At 36.4% G+C, this 18,344-nt stretch overlaps 2 protein-coding genes across 3 annotated transcripts; one reads left to right on the plus strand and one right to left on the minus strand.

Annotated features, from left to right (window-relative positions):
* Window positions 1-3,039: 3,039 nt before the first annotated feature.
* On the minus strand, window positions 3,040-7,524 carry LOC142636292 (putative disease resistance protein At1g50180). 2 transcript variants are annotated; one of them, XM_075810462.1, is made up of 3 exons: window positions 6,414-7,524; window positions 3,678-5,404; window positions 3,040-3,353 (listed from the first exon to the last, which is right to left on the minus strand). In XM_075810462.1, the coding sequence occupies exons 1-2, from the start codon at window positions 7,444-7,446 to the stop codon at window positions 3,693-3,695; spliced, it is 2,745 nt and encodes a 914-aa protein (XP_075666577.1). In that variant the 5' UTR covers window positions 7,447-7,524; the 3' UTR covers window positions 3,040-3,353; window positions 3,678-3,692. The 2 variants fall into 2 exon arrangements, with proteins under 2 accessions (XP_075666577.1, XP_075666576.1); XM_075810461.1 differs by having other exon boundaries at window positions 3,650-5,404.
* Window positions 7,525-12,969: 5,445 nt separating this feature from the next.
* On the plus strand, window positions 12,970-13,611 carry LOC142635487 (uncharacterized). Its single transcript, XM_075809633.1, has 2 exons — window positions 12,970-13,176; window positions 13,294-13,611. The coding sequence occupies exons 1-2, from the start codon at window positions 12,970-12,972 to the stop codon at window positions 13,609-13,611; spliced, it is 525 nt and encodes a 174-aa protein (XP_075665748.1).
* Window positions 13,612-18,344: the final 4,733 nt, after the last annotated feature.

Raw genomic sequence — 18,344 nt, forward strand, 5'->3', positions numbered from 1 at the left:
TGACATTTCCTTTTTTTTACCAAAAAGAGGAATTTGTTAGTTTCTTACTTTTTGTGGAACTAATAAAATCAATCTTATGAAAAGGGGGAGGAATTCTAAAAAAAAAAAAGAATAGGAAATTAAGATTTTTTTTATAAAAAAAATTTGGTTGCAGTGAAAAAAAAAAAAAAGTGATGAAAAAAATGAGAAATTTTTTATCTTGCCGCTTTCTATTATTTCACTTTTAATAATAAAAGTATAATAGTAATTTACGAGTCTTTTGGCTAAATATTGCAAAAAATAAAGTTTTTTGGTGTTATAGGCACTGTTCAAAGTTATTTGGCAAAATGAGGAAAGAGACTAAATTTCGGCAACAGTATTGCCGAAATTGCAACAAAAAGTATGAGAGAGAAATAAATTGTCAGGTGATGGCAGGATTTGAATTTCGGTAATCTCATTACCAAAATTCTGTTGCCCAACTTGCTGCCCAGAAGTGTGTCCAAAAGGTGGAGTGCTCAAAGGAAACCAATTGTGGCAATCAAGTTGACGAAATTGCAAGGGAGAGAGGAGAGAGAAAATATGAATTGTGGCAACCAAGTTGCCGAAAATGGGAGAAAAAAGGAAAAAAAAAATCTCTTTTTTTTTTTCCTCCCATTTTCGGCTTGGTTGCCACAATTCTCTCTTCTTTTTTTTTCTTTTTTTTTTCCCTCCATTTTGGGCAACTTGGTTGCCGCAATTCATATTTTCCTTTGAGGACTCACCTTGCATAACACTTCGGGCACACTTCTGAGCACTCACCTGACGATTTATTTCTCTCTCATACTTTTTGTTATAATTTTAGCAACGCTGTTGCCGAATTCAATTTCTTTCCTCATTTTGCCAAATAACTTTGAACAGTGCCAATAGTAACAAAAAACTTCATATTTTGCAATATTTAGCTAAAGGACTCCGTAATTTACTCATTATTTTTTACTTTTTCATCTTTCTTCACCGTTTACATGATAAAAAATACAAATACTATTTATTATCTTAATCTTCTATTCTTTCGATCAATATTTTTCCCCCTCCCTCTTTTTCATTCTCCCAACATTAACCAATCTAAATTTGTTTGGGTCATATGTTTTGATCCATACTAGACCTAAAAACAAACAAATCAAAATGGTATAAAAACCTGAAAACATATGGGTCATATATACTGAGTTTATTTGGCCCAAAAAAGACCATGCAAGGATGATAAAACAGCATTATGTTTTCCTGTTTTAGTCCGATACATCTGTGACTCCTACATGGTTTGATTTGTACCTAATTGGTTCAAAAAAGTTCAAACACAAATCGATTTGACTTGATTCATTAGTTTTTTTTTTTTTTTTTTCTTTTTAAGAAAAATTTATCAAGTCTAGTATAAAGTGATGATGGTGTAGTTTTGAAATAAAGCTATTTGTGAAAATTCCCACAAAAATAAAAGCTATTTGCAAAAAAAAAAAAAAAAAAAATTTTCCCACTCTTAATTTTTCACTTTATAATTCATTAATTGTCGTATGTTATGCGTCTAATTTTTTTTTTTTTTTAAATCAAAATGAGAGAGGATTTTTATTCATAACTTACCAATATAAATACAAATAGCATTCCATGTATTAGTACTCTTTTCCATTTTTAATTTCTTTGTGTACGATCACAGGCTCACGGTGAGATTGTGATGAATCTGATGATCAATGGCATAACTGTATAATGATTAACAAAATCGTGATCTGAATCGGAATAAAATCACCGTAAGACAACAAAATTGAAGTAAAACTGCATGCGCGTTGGACTATCCATTTTTCAGCCTACACATTTTTTTTTTTTAAAACCATTTAGAGCCCAAACTGAATTCTTTAAAGTGAAAAGAAATATATTAATAATAAATTGAGAGTATTGTAGCTCAACTAATTCACATCTTTTGGTATTTGTAACAAAAACATCTAAAATTCAAATGTCCCTCCCTCTCTAACTATCGAATTAAAAAAAAAAAAGGGAACAACTTCTTGTTGTGCGTGTGTTTTTTTCCCCATACTTTTAATTTCTTGGGCATTTGATTCTTTTGAATTTTAGGAAAATTTAAAAATTTACAATCATGTTGGGGCTATATGAATAATTATGCATAGTTGCATACCAATTGAAACTTACATTAATGTTTACAAAATATAACGTAAATGTGATTAGATTACAAATGATATCTTGACAATAGAATACTCTTTGGGAGCCGCACACACGAGTTGTACAATGTCATAATTTGCTCGTGTGCAGTGGAGCCTACATGTCTATGAGAGGAATGCTATATAAGATAGACGCAAGAGATACTTTCTCGGCTGTTTGGGAGAGTCTCACAACGACTAGAGATGGAAAGTTTGAGAAGTTTAGGACTCCTAAACACCACTTGGGTTAGCGTTTTGGGCTCAAAGGATAGAACTAGGTGTTACATATAATATTAGAGCATTATCCTACTTTTGAACTGAGGGTTAGTAATTGTTGTATTTGAATATATATATATATATATATATATATATATATATATATATATATATATATATATATATATAGAGAGAGAGAGAGAGAGAGAGAGAGAGAGAGAGAGAGAGAGAGATTCTCTAATTGGCCTGAATAATATTTTTATTCGTCTTTTTAACGAGACCATGCTAGTTGACTAACATAGTCCCAATTACACCCACCTGCTATAATTTTGACAGTCCCAATTACATCCACCTCATATAATTTTGGCATTGTTACATAATTAAAAATGTTGTAGACGTATCACTACTCTTTTATAGACATGTATTTTTGACAAATATAGTCATTAGGACTAGGATCTATGATATTTCTTTCTCTTTTTTCTTCTTTGTAACAAAAACAAAGATTGCAGTAGAGAAGCTTTAGAATTTAGAAGAATAGTTTATATAGACAGTAAGTCCGTTTTACCGAATGATCACCCTTATTTTCTAGGCTTAATTCAGAAAAATAATGGAAAGCATGTGTTGGACTACTGTCACCAGTCATTTGATGGTTAACCTTGATCCACTGGATGCATACATAACACGGAGATGACATCATATAGAAATCCAAACAGACTACTGTCAAGCATCAACACAGAAAAAGAATTGAACTCAAGAATAGTAGGGAAATAACTCTTACACACACGCTAACACACATAAACGAACACGTGAGATTTAAACTGAATTGTGACTTCAAACCAACCAATAGATGACTATAAATTAAATCTAGTATCGAGTCAAGATTCTCTTTATGGTGACTCCTCGCAGCTGCAAACTTCAAATATTATTGTAGGCACAAAATCATTCTTTCACCTTGCTATCCAGTAGTTGCCCCCATTAATGTACCTACACATGAAACAAACCATTTCATAGGCGATTCTTTGTAACCACTATGGGTGCTATCATTTGCTATTTGTGCTAATAAAGGAGTAACAAGTGCCATGGCAGTTAATCGACTTCAGTTCCTCCTATAGTCCCAATTATAGTCACCTGCTACAACTTTTGGCATTTTTACACAACTTAATATCTTTCTATTGGATTAGGATTAGCATTATGACATTTCTTTCTCTCATCTTCTTTTTGACAAAAATAGAGGTTGCAGTAGAGAAGCTAAAGAATTTAGAAAATAAGTTTACACAAACCTTTGAGTGCGTTATACCAAATGATCACCTTTGTATTCAAAGCTCAATTCAGAAAAGTAATGGAAGGCACGTGCTGGACTTTGTAGAAATCCTCTCCTCCTTCTTCAAGCCTATGTTTGAATGCTCTTGGCATCCATCGAATCTCCAGTTCCTGAAGTGCGCTGACAAACTTCAATCCATCTGGAACCGTCTCCAACTTGTTGCAATCTGTAATCTCTAAACGGAAAAGACTTGGCATGGCACCTGCTTCCACTATCCACTCTTGTAAATTAGGCAAGCCCCGTAGGAGTAAAGATTTGAGTTGAGGAAACCCTTTTTCAGAACAAACCATTTGCTTTCCAATGAAGGCTTCCCATCCTCTTAAGACCCTCAAGTAAGGTAGCTTCTCGAGTATTGGCATTGGATCTTCCACAAGTCTAGATCCCCACAAAGTTAACTTGGCAAGGCATGGAGGAAATTCCTGGTGATTTGGTAGTTTGTTAATCCGCCCTTCTATGTGCAGCTTGTGAAGACGAGGACAGCCTTGTACTACTTGTTCTATGTCTACTACCTTATCAGGGAATGAAAGCATTTCAGTCTTCATGGACAAGGACCGAAGGCTGCTTAATTTTTTATTAGGAGGATTGAAGATTTCCCCAAACTCTTGGAAATCTCTCGGGTCATTTAGCACCAATTTTTTAAGATTGGTCAAACTGAGAAGATGTCTTACATCACATTTGTTTGTGGGAAAGTTCACTAGCGTCTGCAAGTTGTTCAGTTTTGCTAGTTGCATCTTATCATCAGTTAAATAATTACACCACTTCGGAAGATATAGATGTCTCAACTTTTTCATCTTCCATATCACTGCCGGTATTAGTACAGTTGATTCCCAACTCAGTTCTTCAATGGTTTCCAAATTTAGGGTCTCTAAACGCACCAAATTGACTATGGAGGAAGGCAATTCTCGTATATGAGTTTTCTTCAAGCTTAAGAACCTCAAATGAATCAAGCTTCCTATTTGCTTTGGTAACTGTCCATCCAATGACTGGATTCCTTCTAGATCCAAAACTCTAAGCAATTTTGAGTACTTAAAAACTAATTTGACTTGTTTGCTAATATCATTGAAGTATATAATGGACCTGATTTGGGGATTCTCTTTGAAATAATTATTTGTGGGAACATCAGAAAAGATGGCAAGCCTTCGAATACTACTACTTGATGAATCAACTGTCTCATCTCTACTCCAAGGACTTAGTATGTGGAGGAAATTTTCCTGCTTTGCCTTTGACAAGCATAGGTCTCGCATAAGATCATGGAGACGACAAGATTTAATCCTTCCATTTGACCCAATTACACCCACTTGAACCATGCATCTATTTATCAACTCAACCAAGTAGCGTTCTGCATAATCTTCCAACTTTTCATCTCCCTCTTGTTCATACTTTGGTGGCACAAAGCCTTCTGCCACCCATAGTCGAACCAATTTCTTTGCTGGTATATCGAAGTCCTCTGGGAAATGGCTCAGATAGAGAAAGCATGGTTTCAATTGGTAAGGCAATTCAAAGTAACTTAAAGCCAACACCTCGTAAACTTTTGATTGTTGACCACGGCCTCTACCTAAGTGTGACTTTATATTTCGATGCACAATATCCCATTCATCCAATGTTTCTTTTGTTGCCAAAAGTCCTCCAATCACAATAATTGCCAATGGTAAACCAGCACACCTTGCCACCATTTCCCTCCCTATATTCTCCATGTCTTTGGAAATTCTGAATTCTGCATCATGATGATAAACATTTATAACGACAACACTAACACCATCAACAATAATAATAAAAGGAACTACATTAGAAAGTATAACACTTTCAATTATTAGAAGCTCAACATTGTTATTGGAAGCAAAAGTGATGTGGATGGAAGGGGTAGAAAGAGAAAATTAGAGGCACAAGTTTAAGAGATAGATAAATGGGACCTATGCTCAACCAAATGACAATACTTAATATAGAATTAGTTCAAAATGCTTAATTTGGAATCTTACAGTTTACTACCATATATATAGTCCAGAGACAACACCACCCTTATTATTTCTACCACCTCCAACAATTGAAAGCACGACACACAAGACAAACTCAAATTACAGGGGCACATAATTATACATCTTATATTCAAGACAAAGACTTAATTGACCAGGTCCACACTTTAAACTGACTTTTAATCTGCAATGGCCGTCTCTTCAGCGCTTGCTTGGAAATTACTTACATTTTTTCCCAGGTCGGAAAGAATTTGTCCTCTAGTTTACAATTTAAATTGATAGCCTTTCCCCTGATCTTTCAGAAGCCAAAAAAATGATTCTAGTCCTTTTTAGCAAACAAGACAAACTAACAGGCTACTTATCAATCTTAAATCATTAGTGATATGCATTGTTGAATGAATTTCAATGCATAATCTTCTTTTCATTGATTGAGATTGAAGTCGTTTGCACCTAATTACATTGTAGCTTAGTAGCTTTCGATAGCTGATTTGAAGCCCTACTCACAAGTTTTAAGTTAATACCTTGATTAAATATTACCTAAATAAACTAAAAACTACAATAGAAAGAAACCACTTGCGTTTCTCAGCTTTTAATACCTTGATCAAATAATAATTACAATAAAAACTACTATAATAAAAGAACATTTATGAGATTATAAGATGTTCTAAACATGAATCAAGATTTCCTCAATTTGCAGTGTGTCAATGCAATTGTACATATGTAAACCATAAAAGTGGTAGGACGAGAATATACCTGGATCTTGTCTCTGAAATGCCTTCTTCTGAAACAGCTCCCAGCTCTGTTCTTCGTTTAAACACCCCGGTTCATGTAGAAAAACACTTGGATCTATATGCAAGGCTACTTCTCGATTGCGAGTTGTTAGTAGAATTTTGCTACTAATTACCTGTCCTGACGGGAAACCCGGACTAAGAAAATCCCATGCCTCTGTGCTCCAAATATCATCCAGGATCACCAAACATCTCTTCTCTTTCTGAACTTGATTAAGCTTCTTTGCCACCTCTTCATCTTTCATTTTCGAAATTTGATCCCTCTCGTCTTTGGTTGGAGAGGTAAGTTTGATTAATATTCCTTCCCAAACATCCCTTGTTTTGCATTGCTGGGATATATAAGCCCAAGCGAAACCACCAAAATGACGCCTAACATCACTGTGATGGTAAACTTTCTTAGCAAGAGTGGTCTTTCCAAGACCACCCATCCCACAAATAGACACAACTTGACACTGTTTATCTTCATTCACCAACTGACCAACAACTTCTTTTATATTTTCATCCAATCCCACAATATACTCTTCAACAATATGGGAATATGACCATCTCAATTGCCTTTGCCTGTCCAAAGCTAAACTTGAACCCTCTTCTTTCATGGGAGTCACACCATAAGTTTGTAAGCTCCTAGTGAGATCGGAAATTCTTGTTTTAATGGACTCAATCTTGGACCCCACTTTGTGAAGCTTTCTGCTGTTGTTGAAGCTAGGAACATATCTATTGACTGGGTTGTTGTCTCTGTTCTTTGAAGCGATCTCAAGGGCGAAAGTTTCAATGACATCCTGAACGTCGTAGGCAGCTTCCCGAATCTCTGAAACCCAATTTTGAACACTTTCATCATCGTTTTGCTTTTTGTCTGCGTCTTTTAAGAAGCACTGCATCCGCTTTAGTTCGATTTGAATCTGATTTACTTGCCGGTTCACCCCTTGTAAAAACGCTGCTTCTTCAATTAGAAGGTTGCCTAGCCTTTCCACAACAAAGGACACTACGTACTGGGCCATGCTGTGCGCCTCATCCACTTTTTTCTTCCTGAACCAGAACAAGAAGCAATGGCAACTCTTCAGGCATGAAAATATCAAAACTCTAAAACAAATGGTCAAATGTGGTTTTGGTTCTGTCCAATTGATTTGAATGTGAACAGAGACTTTTTTGACCAGCTGCTGGTGGGGAACGAGGCCCACGAGGGAAGACTCGGATGACTCATACCACACTCGGATTTTAGTACAAAATTTATCAACAAAATTAATTGTAATTTAATATTACAATTTTACTTAATAAATTTAATAAAATAAATATTATTATATATTTTAAAAATTTAATTGTTTAATTACATATATATTTTAAAAATTTAATTGTTTAATTACATATATATTTTAAAAATCTAATTGTTTAATTATATATTATTACACTCTTAATACACATGTCATATTTTGTGTTAATTAGATTTTATTTACTATATAATCTATAAACTTATATTTTATGCATAATTTTAAATTACAAAAATTTGCAATTTAAAAAATTTATTAATGACATAACTATTAATTTTTAATTTTCTAGAAATTTTGCAAGAATAGAAAATATAAAAAGAATATGTTATTCAATGGTGGATTTGTTAAAATTCACTTCTAATAAAAAAAATATTGTATAAAGTTGTAGCTTAATTTTGTAGCTAAATTTTGTCATTGCAAAAATTATTGCACTAAAATCCTTTTTTTACTTGCTCATTTCAATTTATTTATTTTACACTTATATTTTATTAAAATATTAATTTTACGGTTATTGTAGCATTTTTAGATATGAACAGTATTATACACCCACTAATATAAGTAATTTTTAGGCCAAAATGTGTAAAATTTACCACTTTTCTATTTTTCATGGATTGGTGCGATCGCGTTACCCTTTTGATAATAGTTTCTCTAAAACAAAAAAGGAAAAAAGAAAGAGTCAGACTTAGATCTAGTGTTCAGTAATACTAGACTCGTTAAGATGATAACATGTGTCCAAACAATGCATTGGACCTAAACCAAGTAAAAAAAAAAAAAAAACCTTTGATACTAAATAGGACACCAACTTGTAAATGTGAAGTGTACCATGGGACTACAAATTTCTAAAATCAAGAAGATGTTTTTACCAAAATGCTCCCACAAAATTAATAAATGAGTCAGGGTTTTGGTGTTTAGCAATCAGTGACGTGTTCCGAGGCATTTCTGGTGGCACTTTTTTTTTTTTGTTGGAGTAGATAGTATTCCATCACTGAAAGAAAACCAATCATGTATTGCCCATTTTTCCTAGCAAGTGCGCCTCTCTTGGTACCTACTACCTAGCGAAAGATACAAGAAACAGAGCATTGGGATAACGCTTTGAGATTTAAGAAAATTCAACCGATGGACAAAATTGCCTGTCTTTTTTGATAAAATTTTAAATAAAATGACGCGTTCTATCCATTCACCGTGCATCAGTTTGGTTGGTTTGTTTTTTTGTTTTTGTTTTTGTTTTTTTCTCTTTTTGAGGAAATTTGGTTTTTTGTTTTTTTGTTTTTTATTATATATTTATTTTATAATAATAAATATTTTATCTTAAGGAATTTTTTATAAACAAAGGAATACGAATTGTCATCTGCCTAAAGTTCTAAACCATCAAGCCTTCAGCAAAAAAAAAAAAAAGAAAACCATCAAGCCACCCGCCGCACAAGACTGGCAAATGATTCTTCCCTCAAAGTTAAATGTTAGCTTGTGTACGAGATAGCTTAAGAACTTGTTTGGGATCAACTTTAATTTTTAGTTTTTATGTCAAACTTTTTAAAACTTTACTTATTTATTTAGTTATTTATATTTTCTCAATTTTTTAAAATAAAAGTATGTTTTAGTATATTTTCAGCAAAAAATTAGATAAATTATTTTCAAATGAAATTGATTATATTTACTACAAGCCGTGTAGTGCTGTCATTTTACCATTCATTTAGTTAAGGTCCCATACTAGTTAGTGAAGTTAGTTTTGTCTGTTATTGTTAAATCTGTTTAGGAAGTTATTTCACTTAACGGTTAGATTGTTATATCTTAGATGGATTTCTTCTACTATAAACATCAAGCCATGTAATTGTACATAGAGGTGAATAGTCAATGCAATCCGATCAGTAAAATCAGTATTCTTTCTCATTAGAGCTTCACTCTTTGTTTCTTATTTCCTTCACTTCCTATCATATGGTATCAGAGTCATCTATCAGTTCTCCTCGTCGATAGCTTCAACAGCAAAAGAGAGCCGAGAGCTCATGGTGCAAGAACATCTACATATATTATCTTAAATCGCAAAGAAATCTATATAACATCATCCATCTTTTTTGTTTTTTTGAGAAACTATAACATCATCCATCTTAAATGGCTTAATTGCATTGGATTTGTTACAGGCACAACTAGCTTCTATCCTAGGCAAAATTTAATTTAACCTCAATGTTAATCCATTTGATATTTTACAGTCATTGTACAAAAACAAAAACTTTACATTAGCATGCAAGGGAAATGGGGAATGCTTACCTACTATAGTTATTCTACGAATATTAAAGAAGGATCACACAATACTATTGATGATGTACAAAAATTATCAGTGAGTTGATCGTCCACACACGTACCAATGGAAGTGCCTAAAGAACAAAAGAGAAGAACCAATCAAAGGGCACTGGTGGGGTACCGGCCAAAAACCATCTGAAGGTTAACTCAATGATAAAAGAATCTCTAAGAACTTGAGAGTGCCAGAGCTAGGAAGAATTCACATACTTCAAGAAGGGTAAGGTTTGTGGTTTATATAGTGGTAGAAAGCTGACCCGAATCCCTTAATACAGGAGAATTTCCTTGTAAAGAGAAGGGCTCCAAGATACTTGGGATTACCTTTCCATATATAAGAGATCTGATTGCATGGTAGGGACTTTGGTTGTGAGGTGCAAGCAATTTCCATATAAGGATGTGTGAGTGAGCCCCACGTAAGCCCCGTGGAAACCCTAGGGGATGGGTCGTTCGGATCAGGGATCACCTGATCCGTCGGCCCCTAGGATGATCGTCCCTTTCAGGGGCTGATCATCCCTTTCGAGGGTGGGCTTCCCTTCAAGGGTTGATCACCCCTTTCGAGGGTGGTCTTCCCTTTTGGGGTTGATCTTTCCTTTCAAGGGTTGATCTTCCCTTTTTAGGATTGGTCGAAATTTATCCTTATCAACTATTGTCAACTTACAGTTGCAAATAAGGTTAAAATTCAATTTAATTAGCTTTGTAGCTCAATGCCAAGAGTTTCGTAACCCAATTGGTTGGCACCTTTTAGTGATATTAACATTGTATAAAATTAAGTAGTAAATGACTCAGTACAATAAAGACCACTGCATAGCATAATCTACACCACTTGGCAGGATAAGAACCTCTCAAACGATACTTTCTTAACCCAAAAATATATTATATATGTAGAAAGCATGATGATATATATTTTTAACAAAGTGGGTGAGGAGTGGGAATAAAGTGTATAGTCTATCAATAGAAGAATAATTTTTCATCACATGTTTACACCATGGATACATATGGAGCTCACGGATAGCCTTTCCATTAATTTGATTCTAGATATCAAAATGAATTTCAAAACCTAATTACATGACCTGTAAAACCGCATGACTATCATAACATTTTATGTATTAAAACATTTGATAATAAGGGCAATAACGTTTGGCTATTGAATTGAGCAACTAAATGGGTGAATAGTTAACATGGCGGATATTGACGTTAATGAAAAGTTAAAAGATATAAGTATCAAAATATCATGGAGTATACATGTTATCAGTTACTTAAATGACTATTTAATCAAAACTATAATTGTTATAAAAATACTCCAACAATCTTGTCCAAGTTATCTTATGACTTTTTACAAAAAAACAGTCTTGGAAATGTTGAGATTATTGTGGTTAATTAAGGCTTACAAAATACAAACAAAGTCATCTACATTAATCTATGAATATTGTGTACGTAGCATCCATCACCGTCAAAACTTCCAACTACAATTCAACATATAAATCTAGCAAAACAAAAATAAGATCCATTTCCCAAAAACACCAAACCAAGATTTGAACGTGAAAGATGAGGGCAGACTTTGATGACTCACGTACCCTTTGATAATAAGTTGGACACCATCTGGTTTAAATGAGAACACCTGACTTTTTGCTTTTGACCAGCTGGTTCTTCCGACAGTTGGGTCTGGACGTGGACCACATAGGACTACAAATTTCTAAAATCATGAAGATGTTTTTACTAAAATGCTCCCACAAAATTCCAAAAATGAAAATACAAAAAAAACTCTATCCTAATTAACCATTGTGGGGGATGGAAGAATTCTCACCCGGGTTTGAGGCCCAAATGCCTACAAGATCCCGTGGAGTGAAATGGGCCAAACCCATCTGCTTCAGATAATGCCCAATAGCGTAGAAGATCCCGTGGAGTAGAATGGGGTCCGGTCCATCTATTTAGAAAGTGAAGGGAATCTTTGCGGATCATCCCCGCGAAATTGACGATACACTACATCTAGCAAATTCTTATCCGAGGTAATGAACACGGATAGTCCATGGTATTCCCAAATATAACCTCGAGAAACCCTCTAGACAGATAAGAGTGGCAGAGATATTTATCTTCGCATTAATGAGGGGAACTCCACCTAACCTCCACAGCATTAAATACGTGTGAGACAACCTGAGCAATAAAATCACCTCCAAAAGTTCTGTTTTTGGATAAGAAAGGGGGGAACCCAATAAAGAAGAGGGAAAATATCCTTGAGAATCCAGTTGGAAATAGGACAGGTGGGAGGATAGTGGCAGAGAATATGTCTATATAAGGAAGGGGACTGACAAATGGAAGGGGGGTCGAGAGAGAGAGAGAGAGAGAGAGAGAGAGAGAGAGAACAAGACTAGAAACTCTTGTCTATGAAAGTTCAGTACCACAAGAAAAGTGGTTCTTCTAGTGTAATGATCATGTTTCAATACAAATACTAGTCTCATATAATAAAATCAGTTGTTTGAGTTTCCCATTATGGAGTCTTCTCCTCTATATTTTTCATAAATAAATTGTGTTTGTCAATCATCACCACCCCTTATTAATTCTTCAGATTTTTTCTTTAAGCGGTCATTTGACGCCCATTTCTCTCGTCCGAGCATCTCTGAAGAGTCTGTTCACAGAGATAGGTGTTTGCGATTTGAAGTTCATAAAGAGAACTAGGGGCAACCGTTGCAAACTAGTAATCGAAAATTTTCCTCCCACTTGCAGGAAGAAAGGTCGGCTACTAACATCACGGGACCATTGCAATCCAATAGGGATAGGGATGTCTTTGAAGGAAGGACAAAGAGCTTCTTTACCAAAGGGGTCTAAGCCTTGCTCGAAGTCATTCCCAAAGGGATGAACACAATGTAGAAGAGTGACTCAGGAGACGGGGTAGGAGGCAATCCCCTCCTCGGGGCGCAGTTTGTAACATGTAGTAGAACCCTGAAGCCATTTGACTCTCTCCTTACCATGTCAATGAAGGAAGAAGAAACTCTCAGGGCTTACTCAGATCGCTACTGGGAGTTATATAAGGAGATTGGAGGAGATAATAGGGGGATTGTGGCCAGTACATTCAAAGTGGGGCTCCCCATTGACTTTGATTTAAGGGCTTCATTAGCTCTTAAACCAGTCACGGATATAAATAAGCTAATGGAGCGAGTGGATGAGTATACGAAGGCTAGAGGATGATCAGTTGCAAGAAAAGGCTAAAGCTAAGGCACCTGTTTAGGAGAAGAAAGAGGTCAAAGTAGATCATGCTCCCCGGCTAAGAAGAGACTTTTTCCCTAAATCCAGAAACTGAGGTTTGAGATAATGAGTTCACTGTACAAGGAGCCAGTTTATCGAATTGTAGAAAAGATAAAGAACGAGCCTTACTTTCGTTGGCAAAATAAGATGAGTGGAGATATAACACGAAGGAACCAAAACCTTTTTTGTTCTAATCATCGGGACCGGGGGCATACAACTGAAGATTTTCAGACTCTTAAAGATCATTTGGGCAAGCTTGAAAAAGCAGAGTACTTAAAGGAGTTCATTGCTCGGGATAATCCTCAGCCTCAAGACGTTAAAAGGTCAAGCACCTCACAGACTTTGGCTCCCTCTCGGGGCTCATAGAGGTGATACATGCAACCAAGAAACCAGTTAAACCAGGACAAACTACACCCTGAGTTTTGGTAGTGGCCCTGGTTTTGGATCTAGAAATGGATTCACCCCTTCCCCCCCCCCCCCCCAAAAAAGGGGACACTAGGAAGATGAGAGCATTGATTTTACTAGAAAGGACAAGGAAGACATCATTCAACCCCATGACAATGCGCTGGTGGTGATACTAAGGATTGGGGGCTTTGATGTAAGAAAAGTGATGATAGATCAAAGAAGTGGGGCTGAAGTAATGTACCCTGATATGTATGAGGGTTTGGGCCTCACCCTGATGACTTAACCCGATATGATACTCCTTTGGTAGCCTTTGACAGGACCATAGTCACACCAGCTAGTCAAGTGAGACTACCCGTGGAAATTGGAGGAAGGAAATAATTAGTGGATTTTATAGTGGTTCATTCGTATTCCCTTTACCAAGCTTTCCTTTGACACCCATGGATCCATTCCGTGGGTGCCATACCCTCTTCCTTACACCAGAAAGTGAAATTCTGAACCGAATAGGGCATTGTTGAACTCCGTGGAGATCAAAGTATGGCTCGGAAATGCCGAGTAGCTGCCACTGGGCACAAGCAAGTGGAAGAAGTTAAACCAATGGATTCGTTATAGTAGTTACAGCCTCCACCCAAGGATATATGTAAGCAGTTGGAAAAGATATCCATAGACCTCAGAGACAAATATTTCCAAGTAGGAGAGAGCCTCCCGATCACAGGAAAGGTGGAGTTGATATTGTTTTTGATAAACAATCTGGATGTGTTTGCATGGAGTTCGTATGAGGCACCTGGGGTAGATTCGGAGTTCATAAGCCATTGACTTAATGTTAACCCTCGCTGTCTTCCGAAGAAGCAAAAACCACTCAGGTCTTCAGATGTCCATGCTAAAGTAGTGAAAGAAAAGGTGGATAAGCTTAAGGAGGCTGGGGTTATCAAAGGGGGTTTTTTTTTTTTAAATCCCGAGTGTTTAGCTAATACAGTGGTGGTAAAAAAGAAGAATGGAAAATGGTGAGTGTGCGTTGACTTTATAGACCTAAGTAAAGCTTGTCCGAAGGATCCTTTCCCGGTACTAAAGATTGACCAACTTGTTGATGCAACTTTTGGACATCCAAGAATGAGCTTCCTTGATGCCTTTTAGGGATACCATCAGATAGCTTTAGCACCGAAGACCAAGAGAAAACTTCCTTCATCACCCTTATGGGAAATTATCATTACAAGGTTATGCCATTTAGGTTAAAAATTGCAAGGTTGACATATTAGAGGATGGTTACTAAGATGTTCAAAAAATAGTTAGGAAGAAATATGGAGGCCTATATAGATGATATAGTGGTAAAGAGTAAGGTCGTTAAGGATCACCTTTCCGATCTCGTTGAAACTTTTGAGACTCTCAGGGAACATCGATTAAAGATGAATGCCTCTAAATGTGCCTTTGTAATAAGCTCGGGAAAGTTTCTAGGCTACATAGTTACGCACCGGGGTATCAAGGTGAATCTTGACCAAATTGTAGCATTGCAAAATCTAAAGTCCCCGAGAAATCCCAAGGAGGTCATAGGTATGACTGCAACACTTAATCGGCTTATTTCTAGGTCCCCGGATAAGTGTAGACCATTCTTTCAGTTATTGAAGAAATGAAAGGATTTTTAGTGGTAAAGAGAATGCCAAGTAGCTTTCGATGAATAAAAGCTATATTTATCTCGAGCCCCAATCTTATCCCGGCCAGTAGCTGGGGAGATATTATATATGTATTTGGTCGTGAAAAATCATGCAGTAAGCGCTGTTTTAATTAGACTAGATTAAGATGTTCAGAAGTCAATCTTTTATGTCAGTAAAACTCTTGTGGAGGGAGATACACACTATCTCCCTTTAGATAAAGCAGCGTTGGCAATAATTCATGCTACTTAAAAATCACCTCACTAGTTCCAAGCTCATACAGTGGTAGTACCAACCGGCCATTCCTTGCAACCCTTAGTTAGAAGGGCTGACTTCTCAGGAAGGATAGCGAAGTGGGGAGCTTCTTTGGGGGCCTTTGATATCCAATACAAGTCCAAAACCTCTACTAAGGGCCAATACCTAGCAGACTTCATTGAGAAATTCACCCCAAAACACCCTGAGGTCCTATGGGTGGGAGGAAGTAGGCCGGAAGAATCCCAGAGAGATGCAACATGGAAAGTGTATGTGGATGGAGCCTCGAATTGTCTAGAGCAGGAGTTGTATTATCCTAATCTCCTTGAAAGGTATTAGGATGGAGAAGTCGTTCAAATTGGGTCAAATAATGAAGCAAAGTATGAAGCTTTTGTAATGGGGCTTCAGATGTCCAAGCAAGTTGGACCAAGAAGATTACGGTTGCATTGTGAATCTCGGCTGGTTGTCAGTCAAGTTAATAGAGAATTCAAGGCCAAAGATCAAAGGATGATGAGCCACTTGAGAAGTTGGAGTCTTAAAGTGTTAGTTTGATAAGGTGGAAGTATCCCAAATTTCTAGAGTTAGTAACAGCCATGCTGATTCTTTAGCCACTTTGGCCTCCTCCGTTGTAGACCCGCTCCCGAGGATTGTATCTGTCGAGCTCCTGCCCTTTACCAGTACTTTTCCTCCTAAGAAAATTTTAATCTCAAGTACACGCCTATTTGTTAGTTGGATAGATCCCATTTCTAGCATACCTTCAAGGAGGAATTCTTCCTGAGGATGGAAAAGAGGCCGAACAAATTAGACGAAAATCACCTTGATATTAGGTATCCGAAGAGGGGAAGCTTTACAAAAGATCATATTCAGGACCCTATTTGCTGTGTGTGCATCTTGAGGTAGTTGAGGTACTTCTAGAAGAATTGTATGAGGAAATTTGTGGAAGTCACACGGGAGGAAGATCTCTGGCCCACAAAGCCCTTACTCAAGGGTACTAGTGGCTGAACATGTAAAAGCAAGTTCAAGACTTCTCTAAAAAATGTGATTAGTGCCAAAGATATGCTTCTAGCATCCATCAGCCTGGGGGCCTACTTAATCCAATATTTAGTCCGTGACCATTTGCCCAGTGGGGATTAGACATAGTGAGACCTTTTCTTAAAGCAATTGGTAGCAGAAGATGGCTCCTAGTTGGGACAAACTATTTCACCAAGTGGGTTGAAGCGGAGCCCTTAGCTAATATTCAAGACACTGACGTTAAAATATTTTTATGGAGAAATATTGTGACACAATTTTGTGTACCCAAGATTCTCATATTAGACAACGGGTTGCAATTTGACAGTAAAGCTTTCTGAAGATACTGCTCGGAACTGGGTATCACTAATAGGTACTCTACTCCGTCTTACCCCCAAAGTAATGGTCAAGCCAAGGCAACCAACAAATCTATTGTGGATGGTTTGAAGAAAAGACTGGATGATAGAAAGGGAGATGGGCTGAAGAACTACCTAGTATGCTATAGGCATATTGAACTACCCCGAGAAGATCAACAAGAGAACTACATTCTCAATGACCTATAGCGCGGAAGCTGTAACACCCGTGGAGACAGGGCTACCTACTTCTCAGACTAATAGATTCGAAGATGAGAGAAATGACCAGTTACTTTGTAGGCACCTGGATCTTGTAGAAGAAAACCGTGAAACTGCCTCGGTGAAGTTAGCCAATTACCAGCAAATGATTAGCCGTGGATACAATAAAGATGTCAAGTGTAGGGAGTTTATACTGGGAGATTTGGTGCTGAAGAAAGTCTTGGGAAATATTAGAGATTCTACCATGGGAAAGCTAGGGCCTAATTGGGAAGGGCCATATCAAGTTACGTCTATTGTTGGGACTGGAGCCTATTGATTAGAAGACTTGGATGAAATACCTGTAGCGAGGTCTTAGAATGTATCTAATTTAAAGCACTACTTTTGACTACTATATAAAAGGATGAGCATTACTCATATTTCTGCTTCATTTATTCTAAAGAATGGTGAAAGACATCAAGAAAGCCTAATCTATGACATTAAGATTATCATAAGGGAAATAAATCTCGTGGCACTAGACCCTGTCTTTGCCTCGGGTAAGTCTTAAACTGAGTTTTCTACTTTAGCCTAACTATAGGGGCACTAATGAAAAACGAAATTATGATTAGGCTGAAGATATAAATAAATCTTGTGGTACTAGACCTTGTTTTTGCCTCGGGTAAGTCTTAAATTGAGTTTTCTACCTTAATCTAACTCTTGGGTCATTAATCAAAAACGAAATTAAGATTTGGCAGAAGATATAAATAAATCTCGTGGTACTAGGCCCTGTCTTTGCCTCGGGTAAGTCTTAAAATGGGTTTTCTCCCTTAACTTGACTCTAGGGTCACCAAAGGAAAACGAAATTAAGACTTAATGAAAAATATATGAATATATCCTGTGGTATTGGACCTTGTCTCTAACTTGCATAAGTCATAAAACTCAATTTTCTATCTCAACTTGACTCTAAGCAACAAATCTCGTGTTAGTAGAATTTGTCTTACTTCGGATAAGGTTTAAGTTAAGTTCATTAGAAGATTGACTTAAAGAATGCTAACAAGAGTAGTAAATGAATAAAGAAACTTAGAAAGATTCTCAGGTAAATCCATAATGTAGAAGTTTAAAGCATAAAAAGAGAGTTAATTATTACAAAACACTGGCCCCTAAAATGGGGAAAATAAAGTAAAAATGTTTTAAAGTAAGTAAAAAGTGAGGGAAACTAAGATTGAGCTGCCCCCTTGGTAGT

This window comes from Castanea sativa, chromosome 5, assembly GCF_040712315.1.
Source record: "Castanea sativa cultivar Marrone di Chiusa Pesio chromosome 5, ASM4071231v1".
Classification (NCBI taxonomy): Eukaryota; Viridiplantae; Streptophyta; class Magnoliopsida; order Fagales; family Fagaceae; genus Castanea; species Castanea sativa.

Excerpts from the sequence above, each read along its gene's own strand:
- LOC142636292 (XM_075810462.1), bottom strand. The coding sequence starts at position 7,446 with ATGGCCCAGTACGTAGTGTCCTTTGTTGTGGAAAGGCTAGGCAACCTT. Across the intron at positions 5,405-6,413 it reads ATTTCAGAGACAAGATCCAG|AATTCAGAATTTCCAAAGAC; the intron begins GTATATTCTCGT and ends ATCATGATGCAG.
- LOC142635487 (XM_075809633.1), top strand. The coding sequence starts at position 12,970 with ATGTCAATGAAGGAAGAAGAAACTCTCAGGGCTTACTCAGATCGCTAC. Across the intron at positions 13,177-13,293 it reads GAGTGGATGAGTATACGAAG|AAACTGAGGTTTGAGATAAT; the intron begins GCTAGAGGATGA and ends CCCTAAATCCAG.